Here is a 23,971-nt window from a genome sequence, read left to right on the forward strand (position 1 = left end):
ATAATTTACATTGTGTATTATTAAGTCTTTGTCAGATATAATAAACATAAATGTACATGAAGCTGTTTTGTTTTCCATTGGCTGTATTATATATGTAAACACATTGTATTAAGTGTAACTACTTCTGGATTCCTCTTCTCTAAATATTTCAAATGTATAATAGAACAGTGCAAATCTCTGAACGAAAATCCTGATACTACAGAATCTTTTTTTCTGGTTGACCAGTTGCATATTTAGATGATAACCTGTAAAATATAGAGTTGCAATACCTTTTGTTGTAAACCATTAAAGCATGTGGTCAGTGGTCAGTATCTACATAGAAGTGCACAGGGCACAATGCTCTCCGTGCAGTATCTGACCCCGTACAGATAAAGCACGAGCTATGAAAACTTCCTTCCCCCTCACAGCTAGCGTTCTTGATGTGTACTTAAGAAGGATCCCCCATTTACTTCAAGCCTCAATCCTTCCCACCACAAAGTACAACATTTCTGCTTTGTGTACAACAAAGAATCTCCTGCTTCTCCCAGCAAATAATGTGAAGTGCTGAACATACCACAGTGAGAGAGTAGTTTAGAGGTGGGGCAGATAAAAGGTAGGACTAACAGGAGGACAGACGTTTGGTTAACATTGTACCAGTTTTCTTCTGCACTTTGGGACCACTTGTCATCGTCAATAACAACATAAGAACAGCCACTCCTGCAGATCAGCAATGCCTAAATAGTAAGCTAAGGCTATTGCACAATAACGCTTTAATGCTTTTTAAAATTTTTGAGTACGATTCAGTATCTTCATTCTTAATCCTATAACTGGGATCTTTTAGTTTTATTTCATATTGCCTCAGTTGGTAGAGTCTCATATGAAAACAGATTAGCGATAAAAGGCTCTTCTTAAATTGTTCGCTAAAAAGTTAACCGACTCCGTATCAAGAGGTAATCCAAGTATTCCTGAACATAAAACTGCATGCATTTTATTACACTAATTACATTTTATTTAAATGTAATCACCCAGTTAGACGCAACATCAGTTTTCTATTTCTTCACAGCAAAGTTTTGTTTCTCTGCAGGAAATAAACACACTACAGTGGCAAGTAGAGTTTGAACGCAATAGAATAAAAAACTTGGAAGAGTCTTGGAGGGAAAAGTATGAACGGTAGGTATCACAATATTGCAAATTCTTTTTCCACTCCATCTTCCAGCACTGTCTTCTGACGTGCAATTATATTACATAACACTTCTCATTCTTAAGATCTTCTAGTTCTGGCTAGAATTACCTTTTGCTATGTCCACTAAAGAACGTCTCCTCTCTGTCACAATCTTCATTGCTGTGAATTCTGTTGATGAAACTTGTTGGAAATGGCCCTCTTTAGGAGCTTTTCCTCATCTTTTTTGGTTTTCTGCTTACTAGTTTTCCGCTGATCTAGTGCTAGTCTTAGGACTTTGAGCATGTTCAACACTGCCATTTAGTGGCAAAGCGCTGTGCTTGTCATATACATTCTGGTGATTGTTGTATACATGATTGGCTGATTAAAGTTAGCTATAAGTCCCTTGTCTAGGGGTTAGACATATACCAAGGGCATGCACTTCGAATGCTCCTCCGTGGGCCTGTAGCACTGGTTGTGCCAGCCATAGAGGTAGCTCATTGATTGTGGCACAGGTTTGCTCAGGTGGGGCCGGTGTGCGCATGTTACTGTTACTCTGCTTGGCATTTAAAAAGCTACCTGCCAAGGCTCTGCATGTCTCTTGCTATATCGGAATTCTCCCTGGTGACAGGGTGCGGTGTTGGGAAGAGGTAGAGCATGTGCTCTTGTGCTTTACATGCAAGGGTCACAAATGGAATCGGATGATGTGTTTGGTACGACGGGTCCTGCTTCTTGCATTGGATTTGCATGGGTGAATGTAGGGAAAGGCTATTAAGCAGTATTTCCTATGGGCAGAATACTACCAGTATAGTGTTTGATGTCAATGAGTAAGTAATGGCGAAACCTGTCTGATTGTGCGAGTGGAGATGACATTATGTATGTTGAAATGTCTCTTTGGTAAAGCGGACATTTCGATGCTCGTGGCTTTGTGTGCCTGTCGGACTGTCTCCAATTCACATCTGGGTGCTGGGGGCACTGATACATCTGTGCATTCCTGATAGAAGACCATAAACTAGAGGCTCAAGGGAAATTGCAGACCTCAGACTCTGAGAAGCGTTTCTGGGACTTTTACATGGGTTTAGAATTGGCACCTGCATTCTAAGGGGCAGGGTCTTGGCCTCACTAAAGATAGTGATCAAACCTCTCAGGGGAAGGATGGCAGAAAGGACAAAATTTAGATAGGGCCTGTGCATTTCAAAACTGGTCTTTTGAACTGATAGTTTTGTCAAAGGCATTGTGGGTTTAACTACAGGGGCACTGGCCTCCCACAGTAGAGATGCTTTTGGATTTGAAACCATACTATGCTGGTTCGACGCTGGGACATCAACACGAGGAATCGTTAGGGCAGGAGGGACTGCAGCTGGATTATCCTCAGACTTGCAGAGGCCTGAAGCTTGTTGTGCTCCAGGAAGGGGACTATCACTTGGTGGATTTTTCCTGGATGTTGCTGGCCTGCAGCAAAGGGCCAACTGTCATGGCCCGGGGTCCCTAAGTACTCTCCAAGGCCGGTTGGCTGGCCTCCTGTCCACGAGATCCCAGGAACACAAATAATCTCCCCGTTTCTATAAGATCGTAAGGACCACTCAGGGTGTAGCAGAAACGGGTGGAAGTGATCTTCAGTTGAAACAAGGACTGTCCTAATGTATGCTGTCATCATACTTTGCAGAGGACTGTGCTTGCAAAAATCAGCAGCCACCTGAGGTTCCGGGACTTGGCGTATTCGAGGAGTGCGGGTAGGAGCTTACAGAGTCCGATGGGACCCGTGCTTGCAACCAGTGGATCTGTGTTAGCTTGCACTCTGGAGAGTGTGTAATCCGATGGGTGTTGGGGGACCTGGGCCGTGTGCTGAGACTGTCTAGGTCAGTGGTACTCGCAGAGATTTGACCAGGGGCCACAAAGCACGTTCTGTGATGTGACCAAGGACCGCACTGATGCCAGCTGGGTGGTGGTAGGGGGTCTGGGTGGGTCAGGGAATGTGTAAAGAGGTCTAAACAAATGTTAAATATGTGGGCAAGCATTTATTTGAAGGGTAATAAAAGCTTGCACGTTATTTAACATTTTTTTCTGAATATTAGTGCCCAGCAACCAAACCGCAGCTTGTGCTACTGTTCACCAGGGGGCTGCATGTAAAGGTCAAGAGGGCCACAACCGGCCCCCGGGCCGTACTTTGAGTATCACTGGTCTAAGACCTCCAGATCGGGAGAACGACAAAGCCTGACATAGGGACCTCTGTCTAAGGTCAGTGGCTCCCTCTCCCTGGACCCACGCCACAAAGTACTTTATTGTGGAGAACATCGTGACGGGCCCAAAAGTTTTTGTTGTTCCTTGTGGACACCTACAGCTGGCTGTCGGGAGCTACAGCAGCTCGCACCGCTGCCTGAGGGGAAACATTTTCCAGACTTGGAAGTGCGGCAGCTTCCAGGGTCACAACCGTATGTCCACGGGGATAGGGATCCCGCACTAGTACAGGTGCTGCTGGACGCCTGCAAGTCTAATCCAGATGGATGAAACTAAGTAACTGTTTCTCTCTGTTTTAGGTGGCGCTAACAGGGGCAACATGTATCGTTGGCTGGTGTAGTTGAGTAACTGAGGGGCTGGGTGACGAGGCTCAGTCAAACCTGTGATTGCTTGACCATTGTAACTGTTGTGGGTATGTGATATTGGGGAATGTCGTGTAGGATGATGACCGCTAAGTAGGGCTGATATGTTCATGCCATTCTGCTGCTAATGGGAACGTTTGATAATTGTATATAACTGTAAAGTGTATATCGATCCAATTTGTATCTCATTTTGATTTCAATTGTGTGTGTAATACAAGGGCCAGTGTTTTATACATATGGTGTGGAGTTTTTATTGTGGCGTACACATAGTGTTGTGAGAGTGGTGTTGTGTCAATACTTTACACTTGGATCCTGAGGAGTCAATCTACCCAAGGTTGAGCACAGCTTATCAAACATGTGTATCGTACTCATGCTATCTAGAGCGGTGGATTCTGACTGGCTTCGATGCGTCCCAGCCAGCTTGAAACCACTGGGTCTAACAAAACTCACACCCTAACCTCTCCTTTTGACAGATTTCCTACAGATTTGTTTCCATCAGTTTCCTTTTGAGCCTTATGCAACATCCTAAAAACATCTGGTGATTTGGAAAGTTATATTATTGTAGACATGCAGTTCTGTTCTCCTCTTATATGTGTTAATCACTTAAGTTAAATTGTATACTTTCAATCAAAATAGATTTAAAAGGTTGTTGTACAAAGCAGATAGCAGCCAGCGTTAGATGCCTTCCTACTGCACAAAGACTCTGTGAACGTTTTTACAGGTTTGAAGCTACTCCACATGCATTCCGCTGGCATCATACTGGTGACTTTTCCTCCTTAAGCAATGTTTATTTTGATCAGGAACTTTTGTGGAAAACATAGTCCTACATCTGTGCTTTCCAATTCTGCCTTCTCCTGTCTGCTATTACTTTTGCCGTGGAAATAACTTGTTGGTTGCGAATGTAAACTGGGTTCATACTGGGAAGGAACGCAGGGGATGAGATAAAGAAGGCTCTGCATCTAATAGTCCTAGCGAGAAGGGCAATGGTAGAGTGATCCTACCATCAGTAGACACAGAAAAAGCTTTTGAAAGGAACAACTAGGCCACCCTAGAAGATTCACTAAAAAACATGGGGTTGGGTTCAGGTTCTTCTGATGGATATTAGCAGGCTATTAAACTCACAAGGCATGAATACGGTCAACAAAATGCTGTTCAATAAAGTTCAAATTAATAGCAGGACACAATAATTGGGGGACACAACTTTGTTGTTGAGCCTTTCCTCTACTGTTTGTACTTTCATTAGAGCCGCTTTCAAATATCGACAAATTGATTCATATAGGGCATCAAGCTAGATAGTAATACATTTAAGCTAACCATGTTTGCTGACGAGGTCATGATCTCAGAGTCTGAGATGTTGTTACCTGCACTGCACATAGAACCACATGCCTGTGAGAGAGTGTTGGAATTTAAAATTAATATCTAAATTTGCAAGGGCCTCAACATCCCAGTAAGTGAAGCAGAGATGCAAGCACTGATGCTGGTGACTTCTTTTATGGCTTCTTGTACTTACAGTACATATGGCAAAGAAATGAAGCAAGACGAGGAGGTAGTCTATCAGAAGACTAAGGAAGGACTGGAAATCCCTGACCTGTGGTGTTACTACTAAGTGGCATAGTTAAGAATTTTTTTTTAATTGATGAAGAGAAAGACTGTTAAAGCCTGGTGCGGTATTGACCATAGCCTGCCCAACATGGCATTGTGGAAAGTACTGTGGCTACACAAAAAACAGTAACACCACTAATTGTATATATCCCCAATAGCTAACACCACAATGACATTCTGGAATCAAGAAGGGACCACAAAGGCTTGGCATTGTTCTCATGCCCGTTCACCTTGTTGCAGGGCAACCCCAAATTCCAGGTGCTAATGAACAATAGCTTTAAAGCTTGTAAAGAGGATGGTGTCACACAATTACGAAATGTTCCACAGAGAAACATTAAAGTCCTTCCTGGAAATGAAAGAGGACATTGGTCTTGAAGAAAATGAGCACTTCCACTGCAAGGCTTTGGGTCGTGCAGTTAGTACTCAAGAGCGGACCAAGTAGCTGGCTAATACCTTTTGAGTGGAGTGATATCTGTTGGAGGGAGACACTTAAAAGGACCACATATTCCCCATATACCATCTTCTGATGAGACCAGATAAGGTACCCTTTCAAAGAGCCTGAGAAAAGGACTTGGGAATACAGTTAGATGATACAGTGGGAAGACGTCATGATGAGCCCAAAATTTCACGACACGCGAGTGGGAGGGAGACACTGCTGAAGGTTCTATATAGATGTTATTACACTCCAGACAAACTGCAGAAATAGACCCAGCCAGATCAGAGAACTGTTGTGGGAACTGCAGGGAAATAGGAAATCTGACACATACAGTGTGGCCATGTCCTAATATCCAAGTCAGGGGGGGGGGAGTTATTGCAAACTATAACAAATGGCACAGGGTCAAAAATAGGTAGATTGTTAGAAAGGCGACCCCGGGGGCGGCAGAAGATGTCTGACTGACCACCCCTAGGTCCACCTCTCCGTCAAGAAGTAGCCGAGCGCTACTGAGAGGCCTCCTGGGTGAGGGCCCTCTCCTAGGATCGCACAGCAGAGTAACCACACACTACAAATGGACACCACACCAGAGGTCGAGTTCGTAAGCTTTATCAGGAAATAAAGGCCGCTGGTTCCCAGCGATATGTACAAGTAGACCAAGTGGTCTGTAAAGTCTCGAAAAAGGGGGGTCAGGGAAGCGGGACAGTCTCGGTTGGGGTGTATGAAGGGATACCCTGCGCACAGCTCTCAATCCTCGAGCCGGGGGTTTCCGAGAGGTTGAGCCGCGTCAGCGCCAGCAGGCTCTCAAGATGGTTCGGCAAAGGTGGGCCGCGGCAGCGCCAGCAGGCTCTCAAGATGGTTCAGCAAAGGTGGGCCGCGGCAGCGCCAGCAGGCTCCCAAGATGGTTCGGCAAAGGTGGGCCTCGGCAGCGCCAGCAGGCTCTCAAGATGGCTCGGCAAAGGTGGGCCGCGGCAGCGACAGCAGGCTCTCAAGGTGGTTCAGCAAAGGTGGGCCGCGGCAGCGCCAGCAGGCTCCCAAGATGGTTCGGCAAAGGTGGGCCGCGGCAGCGCCAGCAGGCTCTCAAGATGGTTCGGCAAAGGTGGGCCGTGGCAGCGCCAGCAGGCTCTCAAGATGGCTCGGCAACGGTGGGCCGCGGCAGCGCCAGCAGGCTCTCAAGATGGCTCGGCAAAGGTGGGCCGCGGCAGCACCAGCAGGCTCTCAAGTTCTCTTCAGGTTCCAGGAAATGAGTTCTTCTGGGGTCGGCCGTCGCAGCGTCAGCAGGGCTTTCCAGTCCAGGATACAACTGCCGTCCTACTCCGGGGCTGGCCCAGATATAGGACTGGAGTCCTTTGATGTCCGGACCCTCGCGCCTGGGGGTCAGAGGGGCCGGGAAGATGGTGTCCAGACACCCAGCAGGGGGGTGGGGCCAGCACCCAGGGATGCCGGGGGCGATCGATACCAGGCGTCCGGGGACGGTTGGAGGGCCATCGAAACTCCCCTCCTCCGGGATCTGTCGAGTGGCCACTCGACCACCTGGGTAGATCTTGGCGCCTCGATGTCTGGGCTTCGCTGGGCCTGGGCCGGAGCCACGTGGTCGTGACGTGGTGGGCCCAAGATGGAGTCGGGCGCGGCCTCGTGCTTAGGTCGTGAGGGGCCCACGATGGGGCCAGGCCGGTAGGGGGGGGTCCGGGATGGTGACCGGACCAGCAATGTTGGGGCGTGCAGTGTCGGGCAAAAGAGCTGCCCGATGCTGGGTGGAGGGCCGATGTCGTCCTGGGCCCGCCATGCGGGAGGGGTAGGACCACGCCATGAGGCCGGGTCCAGAGGTGATCCTACTTGGCACAATACCAGAATCATTGTACCCACAAAAAATGGACAAAACCATATCTCATCTACTCCTAGCAGTGAAGCAGACATTGGGGTACACAGCTAGTTCTCACAGGCGACATGTGGGTTCACATTGTTATTTTTTTTAGTAGATTTATTGAATGTAGATTCAGTTCATGCAAGGTACAACAGAGGAATAAGAGTACAGAAACAAAACAAGCGAGCACCACACAAGCAATGGGCGCCTTAAGGGGAGTCTCCCGTGATTATGGACTGGGGGTATCGAGTATCAGCCGAGGCTGTGAGTGATGCCAGATGAGAGACAAAGGGGGAACCAGATATCAAACATTCGGGATCCCTGGGGCAGCTAGTCCCAAATGCGGTGACTTCTTGATAGTGCGACACATCCCTCAACCAGCTGTCTATTAGGGGTGCAGGGCAGCGGCACCAGTGAATTGCGATTCTGAGCATATTTAGGAGTACGAGCATTGCTGTCAGGCGCCAGAATCCCTTAGTAAAACCTTTGACATATCCCAGGATGGCTACCAATGGAGACCTTTGGGGGAAAATATGTGATTGAAGCGATAGGCTTGTATACAGAGGTCCAAAAACAGGCCACAGCTGGGCATTCCCAGGCCATGTGAAGAAAGGAAGCATTGTCGTGACCGCATCTGCGGCACTCCGCATTTGCGGCAGCTCTTGATCTGCCACAATGCCCATGCAATGCATCTGAACAGGATTTCGATCCATTCTACGAAGAAACATAATATGGACCAAGCGCAGTCTGTAATTGGAAAAGAGTGCTTTAGTCAGTCTGCAGCAGTATTTCCATTGTGCTGCAGTCAGGATGGAGTCTAGGGCAGCTTGCCAACCAAGATTGGCCCTAGCAGTGCATATGGGCACCTTGTCCTGCATAGTCTCAATGGAAGTATAATCAGTTTTCGAGGAGATGAGTTAGTCTGGAACAAGTCTAGAGCAGCAAATAATGGAGGGCTGAAGGGAATGTATCATATAAAGTGCAGAACACTGCACAAAGCCGGAATTATGTGAAGTTGTCAAGTGGAGTGTGCTGTGGAAAATCACGTATGTATGGCACTGAGAAGAATTATGCCTCCAGATATAGATTGCCTAGCATGAGGAACCACAGGTGGACGTATTGTCAGCAGACTCCATCTTCAGTGGCCGCCAGGAGTAACAGGTGACCTCTCAGAGAGATGTTGGGTGAGTACAAGCATGAAGGTGAAGTCTGTCCCACGCCCAGATCGTACAGGGTGGCTTCAAATAGTAAGGTGAATTTTGATGATGGAGAAGCTATCCCTAAAAACTAAAGGAAACTAAAGTCGTTTCTATAGCAGTGGCAGCTGGTGATTGACTATGTAGAGAACAACTACTAAGAGCTAGAATGTCCTTAACGCCTCTAAGTACTGAACATTATAGATGTAGAAAAAGTATAGCAAGACCTACATTCTGATTAGAAAGTGTATGGAGAAGCAGAGATGGATGAAAACTGATAGATAATTGCATGGTGAAGTTAAAAATGCAATCATGAAGAACTTGTGGGAAGATGGTGATTCCAATTTGGGGCAATCAGGAGGGGGTGTTGTTGGAAAATCAATCAAATTTTTAAAACCCAGGTGTAGTACCCTTTCATGGCCTGCAAAAGTGTAAAAACTGGAATTACATATTGTTTGTAGGCGAAAATTGCTATGTAAAAGTAAAGAGAAATACATGGCACCAAAGTTGTAATATCTGAAACAGTCAGGCTACTTCTGTTACCACCTACAAGCTTAAGTTTGTACAAAATTTAAAGTATGGTATTTTGTCTATATATTTTACAGAATTAATATGGAAACCTTTGTAACTAAAGTTGTTTTACATAGTAACACTGAAGTAGAAGGGGTAGCACTCACGTTGTGGTTCCATAGAGATCAGATGATAAAACATGATTGTGCGTAATGAGACTTACAATCTATTTAGTTCATATTAACATAGTATACATATGTTCACTAGGTGGATGGGAAGGATATATGACAGATATAATGTTACTGGGAAGGATGAGTGGAAAAAAATTATCACATTTGCTTGATGGGGTGGTACATACCTGAGTGAACGGCATCTCTTAGGATGGGGTTGAACAATGTGAATGATGGCTGCCTTATGGATGTGGAGGTTGGTTCTGTTCAGTGAGGAGGTAGTTAAGTAGAAAATAGGGTGTGGGTCAAATCACTCTTATGGATTTGATGGGTATGAGGGTGGTGACAGTATATTGCTTGAACACTATGCTAAGCGAGCGGGTTGTGCTTGTCTCTGTATTTTGCTACAAATTGGTCTTTTGAGTGACATAGGAACGTGTGTGAGGTGCGGTTAAACTAATTGCTCTGGCAAACATAATCATTATATTGCGGGGGAGGAGTAAAGAGGGAATCCTACTTGTAAGCTGTTGTAGTATCTCAGTGTCCACATCGAAAGAGTGATTATAAACCCGGATGCCTTTGTGAAGAGATGATTATTGTTTTTCTATGCTAGAATGGTTGGACCCTGGTGGCAGTGGAAGCGGAGGAGAGAGCATGTTTTATGGTGAGGCTGAAATGTATGAAAGGTTGATGAAATGGGATTTAGGGATTCTCGTGGATGACAATCTTTGGACTAGAGCAGAAGATACAGGGAAAATAAATAATTTTAGACTCAGTTGAGTAGAACGTAAGGGAGTAGAGTGCCATTCAGTATCTGTTAGGCAGTATGCGATTTTGATTTTAAGTTGGGGTTTGTAGGAGAATGAGAAGCGGATTTGTATATCATCCTTGTTTAGGATATAGGAAAAATTAAAGGAGGAGATGATGTTACAGCTCAAGGTGGTGTAGAGTGTTTAGGACTGGGCCAGAGTACTGATCCCTGAGAAACAACAACTGGCAGAAATGCGGAGCTTGATGAGCACCAAGAAACAGAAAAGGAGTATGGAAAGAGAGCCAACAAGACGCTTTAGTATCACACCTTCGACACCGTCTCACATTGCACGCTCACAGCCAGACTTCACGAATCAGGGATACAAGGAGCGGCCCTCTAATCGATTCATTCCTTCGTTTCCGGCAGAACCCAGAGGATTCGACTTCCCCCTTTCCTCTCCGAACCCAATGAAATCAACTGCGGAGTACCCCAGGGATCATCACTCAGCCCTACGCTCTTCAACATCTACTTGGCCCCCCTCGCCACCATCGTCAGACAGCATGGGCTCTGCATCGTATCCTACGCTGATGACACCCAGCTCATTCTCTCACTCACAAAGAACCCCGAAGACACCAGACTCTGCTTCCAGGAAGGGATGAAGAATGTGGCAGCCTGGATGAAAGACAGCTGCTTGAAGCTAAACTCAGAGAAGACCGAGGTCCTCATCCTCGGACCCTGCACCTCCACCTGGCAGCCGCGGCCGGCAGTGGGAGTACCTGCAGGTCGGTGATGTGGGGAGGGGGAGGGGCAGGGTGGGGGTAGTAATGTATGGATTATGGAGTTTTACAGGTAAGTAAACATTTAAATAAATAAAACAAATTTTGTTACGTGCACTGCATCCCCAAATGCAATGCAGTGCGTGCAACGAAATTCGTTTTATTTATTTAAATGTTTACTTACCTGTAAAACTCCGTAATCCATACATTACTACCCCCCACCCTTCCCCTCCCCCTCCCCACGTCACTGCCCTGCAGGTACTCCCACTGCAGGCCGCGGCTGCCGCCTGGGACAAAACCTGGTGGCCTTCCGCCCTCGGGAACCCACCCACCCCTACAGACCACGCTCGGAACCTCTGCATCATCCTTGACTCCTCCCTCTCCATGAACCGCCAGATCAACGCCGTCTCTTCCATGAGTTTCAACTGCCTTTGCATCCTCCGTAAGACCTTCAAATGTACCCCCCCCCCCGATTGCAGAAGGACTGTCACCCATACACTCATAACCAGCAGGCTGGACTACGACAACGCCCTCTACGCCGGAATCAACAGAACTCTTCTACACAAACTCCAAACCATCCAGAACACCGCAGCCAGACTCGTCCTCGGGACACCGCATCATGAACACATGACCCAACACCTACGAGGCCTCCACTGGCTCCCCGTCGAGAAGAGTGTCACCTTCAAACTCCTCACCCACGCCTACAAATCCCTGAACAACATCGGACCAAAATACCTCAAGGAGAGAGTATCCTTCCACGTACCCAAGAGGAATCCCCACTCTGCTGAACTCGCCCTGGCCGAGGTCCCCCTCATCCGCAGAAACAGAACCGGCAGCAGAGCTTTCTCCTACATCGCTGCCAAGACCTGGAACGAGCTCCCTGTGAACATCAGACGCTCCCCGACCTGCACTCTTTCAGGAAGGACCTCAAGACCTGGCTCTTCGACTGATCCGGTGCCGCTCACCCCCCCCCCCCCTTCTCCCCCAGCACCTTGAGACCCTCACGGGTGAGTAGCGCTCTTTACAACCTGTCGTGACCTGAGGCTGGGGCACTAGGACCCCGTGGGTCAAGTAGCTTTGGACAGGTCACCGGACAGGACATCCGGTCAGCGGGGCGGGGGAACACACAACATGGGATGACCAGGAGGAGCAAGGACGTGGTCACAATGCGTCTGCTGTAACAAAAAAAATAAACCAGCTGAAACAACTGACCTGAGTGATGTGTCATATCTGTATCGCCCCAGCATGAGGACACTACAACTGGCGACGAAGGTGGTCAAGAATCGACGCGTGGTCATCGAGGAATATTAGGAGAAATGCCAAGAGCCCACCCTGGACTTTGCATTATCACGGAAAGTGCAGAGAAATTGAAGGAGTGAGGTGCAGCGACGCGAGAGACGACGCGATCGCTGAAAGAAAACGTCCGACTGAGCCCGGTAAGCGCAGATATCAAGCGCGTGAAATTGGCGCGAGAGTCTCGGCGGCCATTTTGGAACCAGGCGGACAGGGCCAATCAGCGAGTAGAACAGAAGGGCGGCCATTTTGGGGTCAGGCGAATGAGGATTGGCTCCGAAATATCGTGAGAGTATCGGCGGCCATTTTAGGATCAGGCGAATGAGCCAATAGGAAAAGAGAAAAAGCAGGCGGCCATCTTGAGGACAGGCAAAGGAAAAAGAGAATCGAAAAAAAAGCTAAAAGAGGGGCAGAAGCACCGTAAAAGGCCGAAATAGAGGAATATAAGAAGAATTACAAGAGATAACTCAAACAAAGAGTGTGAAAGAGCAACACAAGGCAAGAAAAGAATACAAAAAGTGGAAATAAAGAAATAAAAGAGCAAAAGGACGAAAATAAGTGCCAAAAAGAACAAAAGGACGAAAATACGTGCCAGAAAGCACGAAATAAAGGAATAAAAGACAAAGAAAGTGCCAAAAAGAGCAAAAGGACGAAATAAATGACAGAAAGCACAAAGAGAAAGTAAACAAGAATACGAAAAGTGGAAATAAAGAAATAAAACACAAAGTGCCAAAAAGAGCAAAAGGACGAAAATAAGTGCCAAAGAGAGCAAAAGGACGAAAATAAATGACAGAAAAAGCGAAGAGACAGTGAACAAGAATACAAAAAAGTGGAAATAAAGAAATAACAGAAAAAAGACGAAAATACGTGCCAGAAAGCGCGAAGAGACAACGAACAAGTGCCAGAAATAGAAAAGAAGAACATAAAAGGAAAGGAGAAGAGGAAAGTGACATGGTTGAAACGAGACCCCACCATGATAGCGATCCAGAAGCATCGAGGCAACAAAGATGGAGACACGCAAAGAATAACAGCCTCCCGGATCAAGGAGTCATCAAAGAAGAACTATTAACGATCGAGAAAATAAGTGAAGAACTGTCAGAAGCAGAGAAAGGCATCTTAATGAGAGGGGCACGGATAGTAAAACCCTACAGACTGAGCAAGACGAGACTGCCACAAGTGGAAGCTAAAATAAGTGCAGACGGAAGGGACATATCAATAGAAGACAAGGAGGCAAGAGAAAAGATAAAAGCACATGCTGATCACCGGAAACATGCATCTGAACTAAAAGTAAAAGAAGGCGACATGGTGGTGGTGCGACAGAAACAACAAAGGAAGTCTGAAGACCTACTCTCCAGAGACCCACTAACTGTGACGCAAGCAAAAGGACGAATCATCACAGCAGCAGCAGGTCAACACGATATGACAAGAAACAGCTCACACTTAAAGGAGCTGAAGACTGGAAAAAGAAGAAACATCAACGCAACCTGCAGCAACAATAACGGAGGAAATAGATGACAAGTAAAGGAAGATGAAGCAAGGCTGAGAAGAACAAGAACATGCAAGAAAGAACAGAGACAATTTGAACAGATGTAGAGTGACCATCTCTCTCTCTCTCTCTCTCTCTCTCCCTCTCTTCCTCTCTCCCTCTCTCCATCCATCCATCCATCCATCCATCTCTCCATTTCCGGCCAATGATCACCATCAGCGCTGGCTAGCAGCGACTGCAGAAATGTGTCACGAACATTTGTTTGTAACAAAGGGGGAGATGTCGTGACCTGAGTGTGGGGCACTAGGACCCCGTGGGTCAAGTAGCTGGGGACAGGTCACCGGATAGGACATCCGGTCAGCGGGGCGGGGCTAACACACAACATGGGATGACCAGGAGGAGCAAGGACGTGGTCACAATGCGTCTGCTGTAACAAAGAAAATAAACCAGCTGAAACAACTGACCTGAGTGATGTGTCATATCTGTATCGCCCCAGCATGAGGACACTACACAACCCCTGATTGATTGATTGACATCTGTGTTATCAAGGAAAGTGAGCGTTACAGCAGGGGTCGATTGTGTTGAATACCTCTGAGATGTCAAGGAGGATTGGAGTGGGAAGAGGTGAAAAAACTGGTCATTTGTTTGAGCGCTCTTTTGCAGAGTAGGGTTGGTGAACTAGTCGGCTGATTAACCTCTAGCTGATTAAGTGAGGAGTTTCGTTTTTGGTAGAAGTGAAACGACAACTAATTTAAAGCATTCTAGGTAAGGAACACAGACGAGAGAGTGGTTGAAGAGAGGTGAGGCAGGATACAACTCCGGAGCAGGAAGCTATGGGTTTCATGATTTGCAGAGAATAAGTTTGCTAATTGTAATAGAAAGATCAGTTTCATAAGACGAGTGTGGGTAGTTGAGTCTAGTACCCTGTGTAGGTGTGGAGGGTATGGTGTAAGAGTTCAAACGATGTAACGAGAGTGATGAGAGTGTTACTGATGGTGATAATCAATGTGAAACAATTATAGACTATCAGTAATTTTGGAGGGGATATGGTAGAGGAGGCGACAATCAGGCCGAACACACATTCGGGTTGGTATAGGAGCAAGCAGGTCAGACTGATGCAGAATGCATATTTGTCCAAGCCACAAACTAATGTTAGCGCGCAAGAGCTTGGTCTTTGACATTTTATTTTCTTACAAGGATTTTTGGGATCATTGTCTCGATGGTACGGATGATAGGTTGTGATCCAGAACTTGGGGAATGGAGACTGGTGGTTACATGGGGGGGATAGTGGGAATTAACAACAAATAGAAGTGTTTTCAAAAACAGATTTAGAAGAAAAATAGGTGCCTAAAAATACATTTTCGCATCAATAATATCGATAGACACAAAAGTCAAAATGGGGACCCGCAGTCCCAGAACAATAGCCTTAAAGTCATTCTTACTGCAGCCTTTACTTAGCCCTGCTCTCCTGCTCTATTTTCACAAAGTGCCATTTCGGCTTCATGTTGTAAACATTCTTTAAATTTGAATGTTATTTTTTCAAATTAAACTGATTAACAGGCAGCACTACTGAGTAATAACACAAGTGCTTCCTACTACTGTCTCTATATTTGTGAGAGTGTATGTATACTTTCTGTAATTGAATCTTTGCATGCATAATTAGAGATTACAGAAAACCTCTCTATTTGCATTTAGTTATTTATAGAATACAAACAAGGAACACTAAGAGTCTAACCTTGTACTTATTTTCAGAACATCACTTGGGTTGAAAATCTCAACTACAAAATATGTTATTGTTTTTGACAGAATACACTGTGAAAATATGGTACTTAAGGAAACGCTGGAACTAAGAACAAATGAAGTAAAAACTCTAAAGTCTGAGAATACAAGTAAGTAAGACAACATGACTAAGTCTTTGATATGACTTTAAGATGCACAGATTATTGTAAACACATTTTATTTTGTTTAGGGAGTGTGGCCACACTGCGCATTGATAAGACTGGGTGATGATAAAACTATAAATTTTGATACATCTCTGAATCGTTCTTATGGTACTCCTGTCACCATCCACCATAAACCTAAACAAGCATTGGCAAATTCAATTGGTCTGAAATTGGCCAGCAGCCTTTTTCTGGCAATTCTTGTTTTGTCATGGGTTTTGCAAAATATGTATTGTTTGGGAATATGCTGCGCCCTCACCAATCTAATACAAAATTATTTGCTACAGGTAAAAAGGTTGTCAGGGTCTCAAAAAATACATTAGTGTAGCACACCATGGCTCTCTAGGAACTAATTATAAATGCAATCAGTCTGGCCTTGGCTGCAAACCTTTTGCCTTAGAGATAGAGAGAGACAAAAAGAGAGGGAGAAGAAAAGAGCAAGAAAGAGAAGCAAATAAAGAAAGATGGAAAGAGTAGGAAGAAAAAAGAAAAGGAAAGAGTAGAAAGAAAAGAGGGAAGGAAAGAAGGAAGGAAAGAAAATGAAGAAGGAAAGACAGAAAAAAATTAGACTAGGAAGGAAGGAGTGTAAGGCAGTGAAAGAAAAAATAAATAGGGAAAGAGAAAGGGAAGGAAAAAAATAAGGAAGGAAAGAAAATAGAAAGAAGGAATGTACAAAAGGAAAGAAGAAAAAAAGAATGAAAAGGAAGAAAGAAGGAAAGAAAAAGAAGGAAACTAAGGAAAGAAAGAAAACGAAAATAGAAAGTAAAGAAAGAAAGAAGGTGAGAAAGAAAAAGTAAACAGAGGATAACTTAATACAGAAGAGTTTTAAATGGACACAATCTGGAATGCTGTGAAACAGCAACAGTCAAAAAAGCAAAACACACCAAAAGGAATTTGCAACATCCTTGACATTGGACTGGGATCTGATAAAGATGGATTGTGCATCAGAAGCGTCCTGTTATCACATCATGCACTAAACACAAAGTCCAAACCAAGTCAAACAAAAACACTGGCACTGAAGAGAACAAGCTTGTGTGCGGATCTGCTCCTTGTGATTGAGCAAAATGCAGTTACCCAAAGTGCGGTTAATCAGTACCTACCTCCCCATGCTGTATGCCGTAGTGGGCACAAGCAAAATGTGAATGACGGAACAACAGACCGTATATGTAAATATATTGTACATATTTTAGTAAAATCAAAAGGTCTTGTCTAACGCCAAACCTAAACATGTAAACTTGATGTAAAGTAAGGTCCCTATTTCGTGGGTGCTTGGAAGAGACTAGCATTACTTCATTACTGACCTACTAGTTGGTGCGGCCCAATATATAACAAAATCCCAGACAAATATCACAGGATCTCTTTACAATGCATTATTTCATTCTAGGTCAAGTGATGACAAATTAAGCTGGAACATTTGTACTAGTCAACCGAATTTTCAGTTATTGTATATTTTTCCTGTTGTTTTGTGAAAAGCAAACCCAGAAGAAAGCAGTACCTTTTTAGAGTTACATAATAGCGAGTTGTCAGTGGGTCTGGTCTGCCCGAAGATGGCCAGTGGCATACTCTGAGCTCAGCTCCTCCACTTGCAGTGTGTATCAAAGACACCATGAGTGTGATTGAGCTCAGGGCTTTACAGGAGGAAGTGTCTCCCAGCCACGCTGCTGTTTTGTTTCTGCAGAGTTTGCTTCCAAGGGCTTATTTGCTCTTGGACTTGTGGTAGCAGGCATATTTTGTGGTGGTGAGACAGATCTGTCTACGTTAACCGAGGGGGTGGACCAGCTGGCTCTCATGCCAATACGGTGACCATGGGTTTTTGCTGGAGGGTGTTGTTTACTGTGATATGATACCAGCATTTTGGTGGAGAAGTGTGGCTCAATGGTTAGAGCAGGCAGACCTTGATGCAGAGCTCTGGCCAGGGACCAGGGTTCGATTCCCGCCTCGGCGGGTCTCCGGCTCATTAATTCCCCTGACTGGATATTCTCGCCTCAGTACCTGTCCTGATCATGGGTCCCACGCTGCAACTCTGGGCAATAGCTTGCTTAGTCTCCACAACGGCCCCAAAAGCGCTGGGATGCCTGGCTGCACCTGGGGGGTGCCCAGGAGTGGACATTTCCCAGGAAAGCCAGGAAGGGTTCCTAAGCGGTATACGGACAGCGCCGGGACACCTCCGGTGGAGGTAGCTGTGCGCTTTACAAATTCCGACATTTACATTTTACATTTTGAACCTGACCCATGGTGCATGTGAGATGGAGTACTTGGTTCACGCTCCACTGACCTTCTCCTTGAAGCTTCTATCTGACTGAAAGCCTTTCATCTAGTAACCTTATCTAATCAACTTGTCCAGTGGCTCTGTGGCAGTGCGATAGGGGTGAAGAAGGAAATCCCTGTTGGGTTTCCTGTTTGTTCGTAAGGGTGTACATGCAGTGCCATTCAGTTGTACGCTCGTACAAGGGGCTGTGTAAGTGGTCATAATGTTTAATTTATGAGCCAAACCACAAGCCGAGTAAGAAGTGGTAGAAGAAGTCCCTGCCGAGGGAGTCAAGTACCTTCTCAAAGTCTAAAGGCACAAGTGCATAGGGGCCTGAGAACTCACATGCACGCCAAGGGCCAGATCCATCTGCTTGTGGCAATGTCAAGTGCTAAAGCCAGGCAAACAATTTTGATCCTGGTGCACTGAAGAGGCTATGTTTTTGACCAGCTGATTTGTCAGGATCTTCACCTCAATGTTGAGAAGTAAATTTGGGTGGTAGGAGGAGCACTTTAAGGAAATGCCTCTTTTTGTATGGTCATCCCAAGGTTTCTGGACGATGCTGCTGGTTTTTTAACATAGAGTGCACTGATGCCTGCTAACAAGACCTCAGTGCCCTGATCTTCAAATGTATGTCGAAGTGGCTGTACCCAATTGGAAATAGCTAACTTAACTGTATGTCCCTAGTATATGGTACCCAGGGTATGTAATTTGGAGGGGTACCTCAGGGATTTCAGCACTGGTTGCGCCACCCTTTAGTCCCCCAGATGACACCAGTCTTGCAGTCCATTACTGTCGACTGGTAGGGAGCCGTCGTGCACTGCTAGCCTGAGTTTGCCATTAAAAGCAGTGGCCAAGCCTCCACTTACCCTGTGCATCTGTGTAAGTCTCCCCTCTGGCAGTCCTACTGAGTCCTAAAGCAGGGTGCAACATATGACACTGGCAGGACTTGTAGTTTACGTGTTCTGACAGTAAAAGAGCGCAACAGACATTTTTTCTGTGAAAAGACTTGGTCGCCTGATTGGCGAATGCAGGATTACACTCTGACTCCCCCAGCAGTGCTAACTCCTGAACAGTGCAACCAAAGTAGACACTGCAAGGTATCAAACGACTCGTTACATTAAGCTTGACATGAATCTCAAGATGAAATTAATGAAATTTGTTGCATCCTGCAACTTTTACAGCATTGCCCCTTTGTTGCTTTTTAAACTCCTTTGCCTTCCTGGGCACACATGGAGCATGTTCCACGAGACATCTTTCTGCCCTCCTTGGGAAACATGCCAACGACTCCCAGGAAGGAAAAGGGGAACAATGAAGGATTACAGCCCAGAGGTGCTACTTTCCTTCTGCAGGACGTCACAAGGGTTTTAGCCCTAAAAGGTAGGCATCAAAGGGAAAGCCACCTTTAAAGGGCAAATGTGTAACACCAAGGTGGAGGGCTGCCCCATTGTTTAGGCAGACAGGCTGGTACTGGGAACAGAGAGGGCAACTAGTTGCCACACCGGCTTTCCCAGGGATCTGTGGCCCTTAGGTAGCCACACCCCAGGGGTGTGTTAGGGAAGTCCACTCAATGGGAGAGGGATCTCGCCATCTTGAGAGTGGACACATTAGTGCATCCTGGGGTAGCCAGGTGCCACACTCCACCAAAAATTGTCAACAGGTGGGAGGGAACCTGGTAGCCCATTGGCTACCAACCACAACTTTCCCTGGGGGCATTCTCTGAGCATAATGAGGGCACCCCTGGCACCCTTGCCTCGGATCTCGACTGATCTGGAAGGAGGACTGCCCTGCTTCATCGAGGGACCAGCAAAGAGAGGCTTTACTAACGAGGACTGCACCTGTTGCACCTTGTGACTAGCAAAGAGAGGGTCTGTGGCTGCTGTATCATGCTCAAGGAGAAGACATCTCCAGAGTCGAGCAAAGCCAAGAGACTCCGAAGTCTAGCTAACTGGCCTCCTGTACGTAGCACAGGGACACAACAACTGAAGAAGCCTGCTGGGGCAAGTAGGTAGCCCAAAGTCTTAAAGTCAGTACCACCACCGCCGTGCAGCTCCAGGGACCAAGGCCTGACGCACAGAGTTGCACCCATGTTCGCTGAATCCATGAGTGCTGATGGAGAACTGCTCGGACTTCCAGTGGATAAGCTATCGACCCAGGATGGATTGGCCTGACAGCACGACACCAGGCAACTGGTAGTCCAGCGGCGATTGGATTTCGACAAGACCGCACATAACCTTATGGGACGTCGACCCTATAACCAGGACACCAGAACCATCTTTGTGGACCAAGGAGTGCCTGCAGAAAGACCCCTGTCGCCTCCACAGCGTTCTTGAGCATCATCAGCAGGCATCATTCCTTGCATCAGGTTGTATGACAGTGGCACGCATGGCTGAACTACGTGTACCTCTACAACTTCGTCCTAACCACTAATGCGTCTAAACCACAAATTGTTTTATTATGCAATTTCATGGTAAAGCATGATATGTGTGGTAAAGACAACCACTACCCTGACCCCCCTCCCGCCTAAGCCCTAAAATACCATCCCCCTATCTCGCCCCCCTGAGGCCTAAAACTTACCCTTCCCCCCGCCCAGATGCCTAAAACTCTGCCCCCATTGAATAAACTACCTTGATCCCCCACCCTGAGCCGTAAAACCGACCCCACCCCTAAAGTCTCCCCCCACACCCAGCCCATAAAACTATCCCTATGCCCTGCCCTGAGCTTTAAAACCGACCCCACCCCTAAATCCTCCCCTCAAGCCCTCCCAGCCCTTAAAACTACCTCTCCCCCAACCCTGAGCCATAAAACCCTGCCCCTTCCATAAACTATCCCCCAACCTAAATCCTAAAACCGACCCCACCCCTAAAATATCCCCCCAAACCCATCCCTCAAAACTACCCTGGCTCTCTCCCACCGCCCTAAACTCTAAAATCCTGCCCCCTTCCAAAAAGCACCCCCCCTTGAGCCCTAAAACCGACCCCACCCCTAAAAACTACCCCCGCCCCCAAACCGCCTCCAGCCCCACTTGCCTGTCCACATCCGGAACTTACTGTCCCGACCCATCCTCTTCTTCTTCCCGCCCATCTGAACACTAGACCGCTATCTACCTTAACCACGTATATGCATGGTTAAGGCAGATGTGTGGTTCAGGCAAGTATGGTTACGCCTGTAGGGAAGGCACGTATGGTTTAGTCCGCTTTTTAAAGGCTGTTTTCCCTTGCATCAGGGCCACTTGCCTCCTGCGCTGCTGAGCGGTCAGCCTGGCCTGGCCCTGTACCCATGTGTGTTGGAGCCTGGTCAGAGATTTGACACCTCCCTCCCCCGACTCCCTCCTCCCCCAAGAGACAGGGACACAGGGCCCGATTGAGGCTGAAGAATGCCGCTATCAATCAATCAATCAATCATGCCATTTGTATAGCGCACTACTCACCCGGGAGGGTCTCAAGGCACTTGGGGGGAGGGGTATGCTACTGCTCGAACAGCCAGGTCTTGAGTTGTTTCCTGAAGGCGAGATGGTCCTGGGTCAGCCGAAGGTGGATGGGGATGGAGTTCCAAGTCTTGGCAGCCAGGTAAGAGAAGGATCTTCCTCCGGCGGTGGCTCTTCGGATGCGTGGTACGGCTGCGAGGGCGAGGCTGGTGGACCGTAGCTGGCGGGTGGGCGTGAAGAAGGTCAGGCGGTCGTTGAGGTACTTGGGGCCCAGGTCGTGGAGAGACTTGTGTGCGTGGGTGAGGAGCCGCTACGATAGAGCCTGGTGATCTGGCCCTGAGGAATAGGAAGGCCCACGGCTGAGGCAGGTCGGAGGCTGCCCCTCTACCCCCACCCCCGGTATTGAGCAGGGTTGGGCAAAGGTTGCAGGCTGAGTGGACGGTGCAGTGGCAGGTTTGTCTGGATGCTCCCTGGAATTCGCCTGCCTGTGCTGTCTAGACCAGTCCTCTTCGAACTGGCCCCCGACTTTCCTGGGGTCTTAGTCTGGAGACCCCTGAGCCCAAATGTGTTATACGCTGTGGGCCTCTTCCTGGCTGCTCATCCTGCCCCCTGGGGTAAGTAGTGCACAGTGCACCTGATCTTGGCCGGCCTGCCCTTAAACTTTGTACACTGTGACTGCTATAGGGAGAGAAAAGCTCTCACTGCCTGCACAGGATCATTACACAACTGCAGCTTTGAGCAGCACAGAATCCACTTACAATATACAGGTGCCACAGTGGAATCATGTGTCAACTGATCTTGCAGTTATTCTCCAGGCAATCCAGGAGTGAGAGAAGCTGTTATTCTCCAGGCCTTGAGAAAAGCAGTGGAGACCAAGGCCGATGAAGTCACGGTTGACATCTCACTCCTACGCCAAGACCACTGGAATGTCGCAAGTCAACTCGGAGAACTGTGTATCCTCTGTGGAAGATGATGTGGCTACCCTCAAACAGCATGCCCTCCAACTGCTGTCCTCAATGGCAGTGCTCAGGGAACTCGCTGGAAATGCAGAAAACCATTCCCTTAGGAAAAACTTGAGATTTGTGGGGTTCCCAGAGGGCTCTGAGACTTCAGACACGGAGAGCTTTGTGGATCACTAGCTGAGTCTGTGTATCCCTACCAGTAAACTGTTGACTTGATTTGTGGTGGAGAAGGCCCACAGGTTGCTGGTGCATATCCCGCAGTTGCCATCCACCTGCACTGACCTGGCTCCTAGGTGGACCACACGACTGCCAAGGGCTATGGACAGGACGAGTGCCAAATGTACACACCTTACATTTCTGGTCCTCTGGTCAAAACCCCCCTTCTGGCTCATCATGTTGACTCACCTGAATGGTTTTGCTTCATGGTGGTGGTGAATCGTACCTCCCCAGGGAGAGGTGCTAACGCATTAGAAAGGAAATATGTGTACTGCGCATGTTATCCTGTAATGGAGGAGGTCTCCATCTTATGTTTACACTCAGTGCATTGTTTGTGGTTTTTGTTATGGTTAGTTCTAGAGCGACAGATGCTTCCAGGGTAGAAGTATGGGGTGGTGGTGACTTGGGGTAAAAGGGAGTTATGTTTCTTTGCATTCGTTTTATTCTCATTCTCCCAGGTCGCAGACACGATGCTCGTGCACATGGCTTTATCAATCAGACAATCCCATAAAGACTACAACACCATTGCAACACCAGATCCTCGACACAAGTTTGTGTCTTTACCCTCTCCCTGTCAAGTTAAGTCAAGTCAAAAGTAAGTTTATTATGACCATAGTCTTTAAACAGGTGCAAGAGACAGTATCACAAGTTTAAAATATTCACATAAAAAGCTATAAAACATTATAAATTTAATCCATTGTTGGTTAAGACTCTTACATACCCTTATACGTTTACCAGCGCCAATAAAATTGCATTTACGATAAAACTTAGCATTGCATTTAAAACCCATTCAATTCCTTTAGTTAGAGTATAATTTCATTAAATTAAAATTCATACAATCCTACAGAATATTCCTAGTGTCTTAGATCACTCAGTACCCCCCTTATGTATTTCCTGAGGGCAATTGCAATATCAATAGTGGGAATTTCAGTTAATAGGTTAGCTGCCTGCGCCCAAGTTCTTATATCATGTTTTAGGAACACAGGCCGCAGCCACAGTTTCCGCTGTTCCAGAAATGTCAAACAATCGAGTAGGATATGTACCAGGTCTCCTTTGCATCCCAGGTTACACCTGCAGCACCCTTTCTGATCTAACATTTTTGCTTTCAGGTCTTTATTTGTTAACCATGGATTAATCCCAATCCACGGCCTTAATATCTCCTGCCTATAGCCGCGGTTTGGTAGGAAGTCTAGGTAAGGAAACCAATTTTCGTTTGACCAAGAGCTCATCATGTGTGTTACTGATTTCTTTTTCGCTAAGTATCCCATATCAATCATTCCAGATACTTCCTTCCCCTTTAATTTCAGCTCACTCCTAGTACAAAGTAATTGATGCGTTTCCTGGGTCACCTCTACCTTT

At 46.7% G+C, this 23,971-nt stretch overlaps 1 protein-coding gene across 2 annotated transcripts in view; it reads left to right on the plus strand.

The window, feature by feature from the left end:
* The window catches only part of CCDC125 (coiled-coil domain containing 125), a 294,065-nt gene that overhangs the window by 171,923 nt on the left and 98,171 nt on the right, over positions 1–23,971 (plus strand). For both annotated transcript variants that reach the window (XM_078675304.1, XM_078675305.1), the window contains 2 exons: positions 1,064–1,149; positions 15,626–15,708. In XM_078675304.1, the coding sequence (XP_078531430.1) occupies positions 1,064–1,149; positions 15,626–15,708 (169 nt within the window). The remainder of the gene's footprint in view (positions 1–1,063; positions 1,150–15,625; positions 15,709–23,971) is intronic.

The sequence above is a fragment of the Lissotriton helveticus genome, chromosome 2_1 (genome assembly GCF_964261635.1).
Source record: "Lissotriton helveticus chromosome 2_1, aLisHel1.1, whole genome shotgun sequence".
NCBI classification, from domain to species: Eukaryota; Metazoa; Chordata; class Amphibia; order Caudata; family Salamandridae; genus Lissotriton; species Lissotriton helveticus.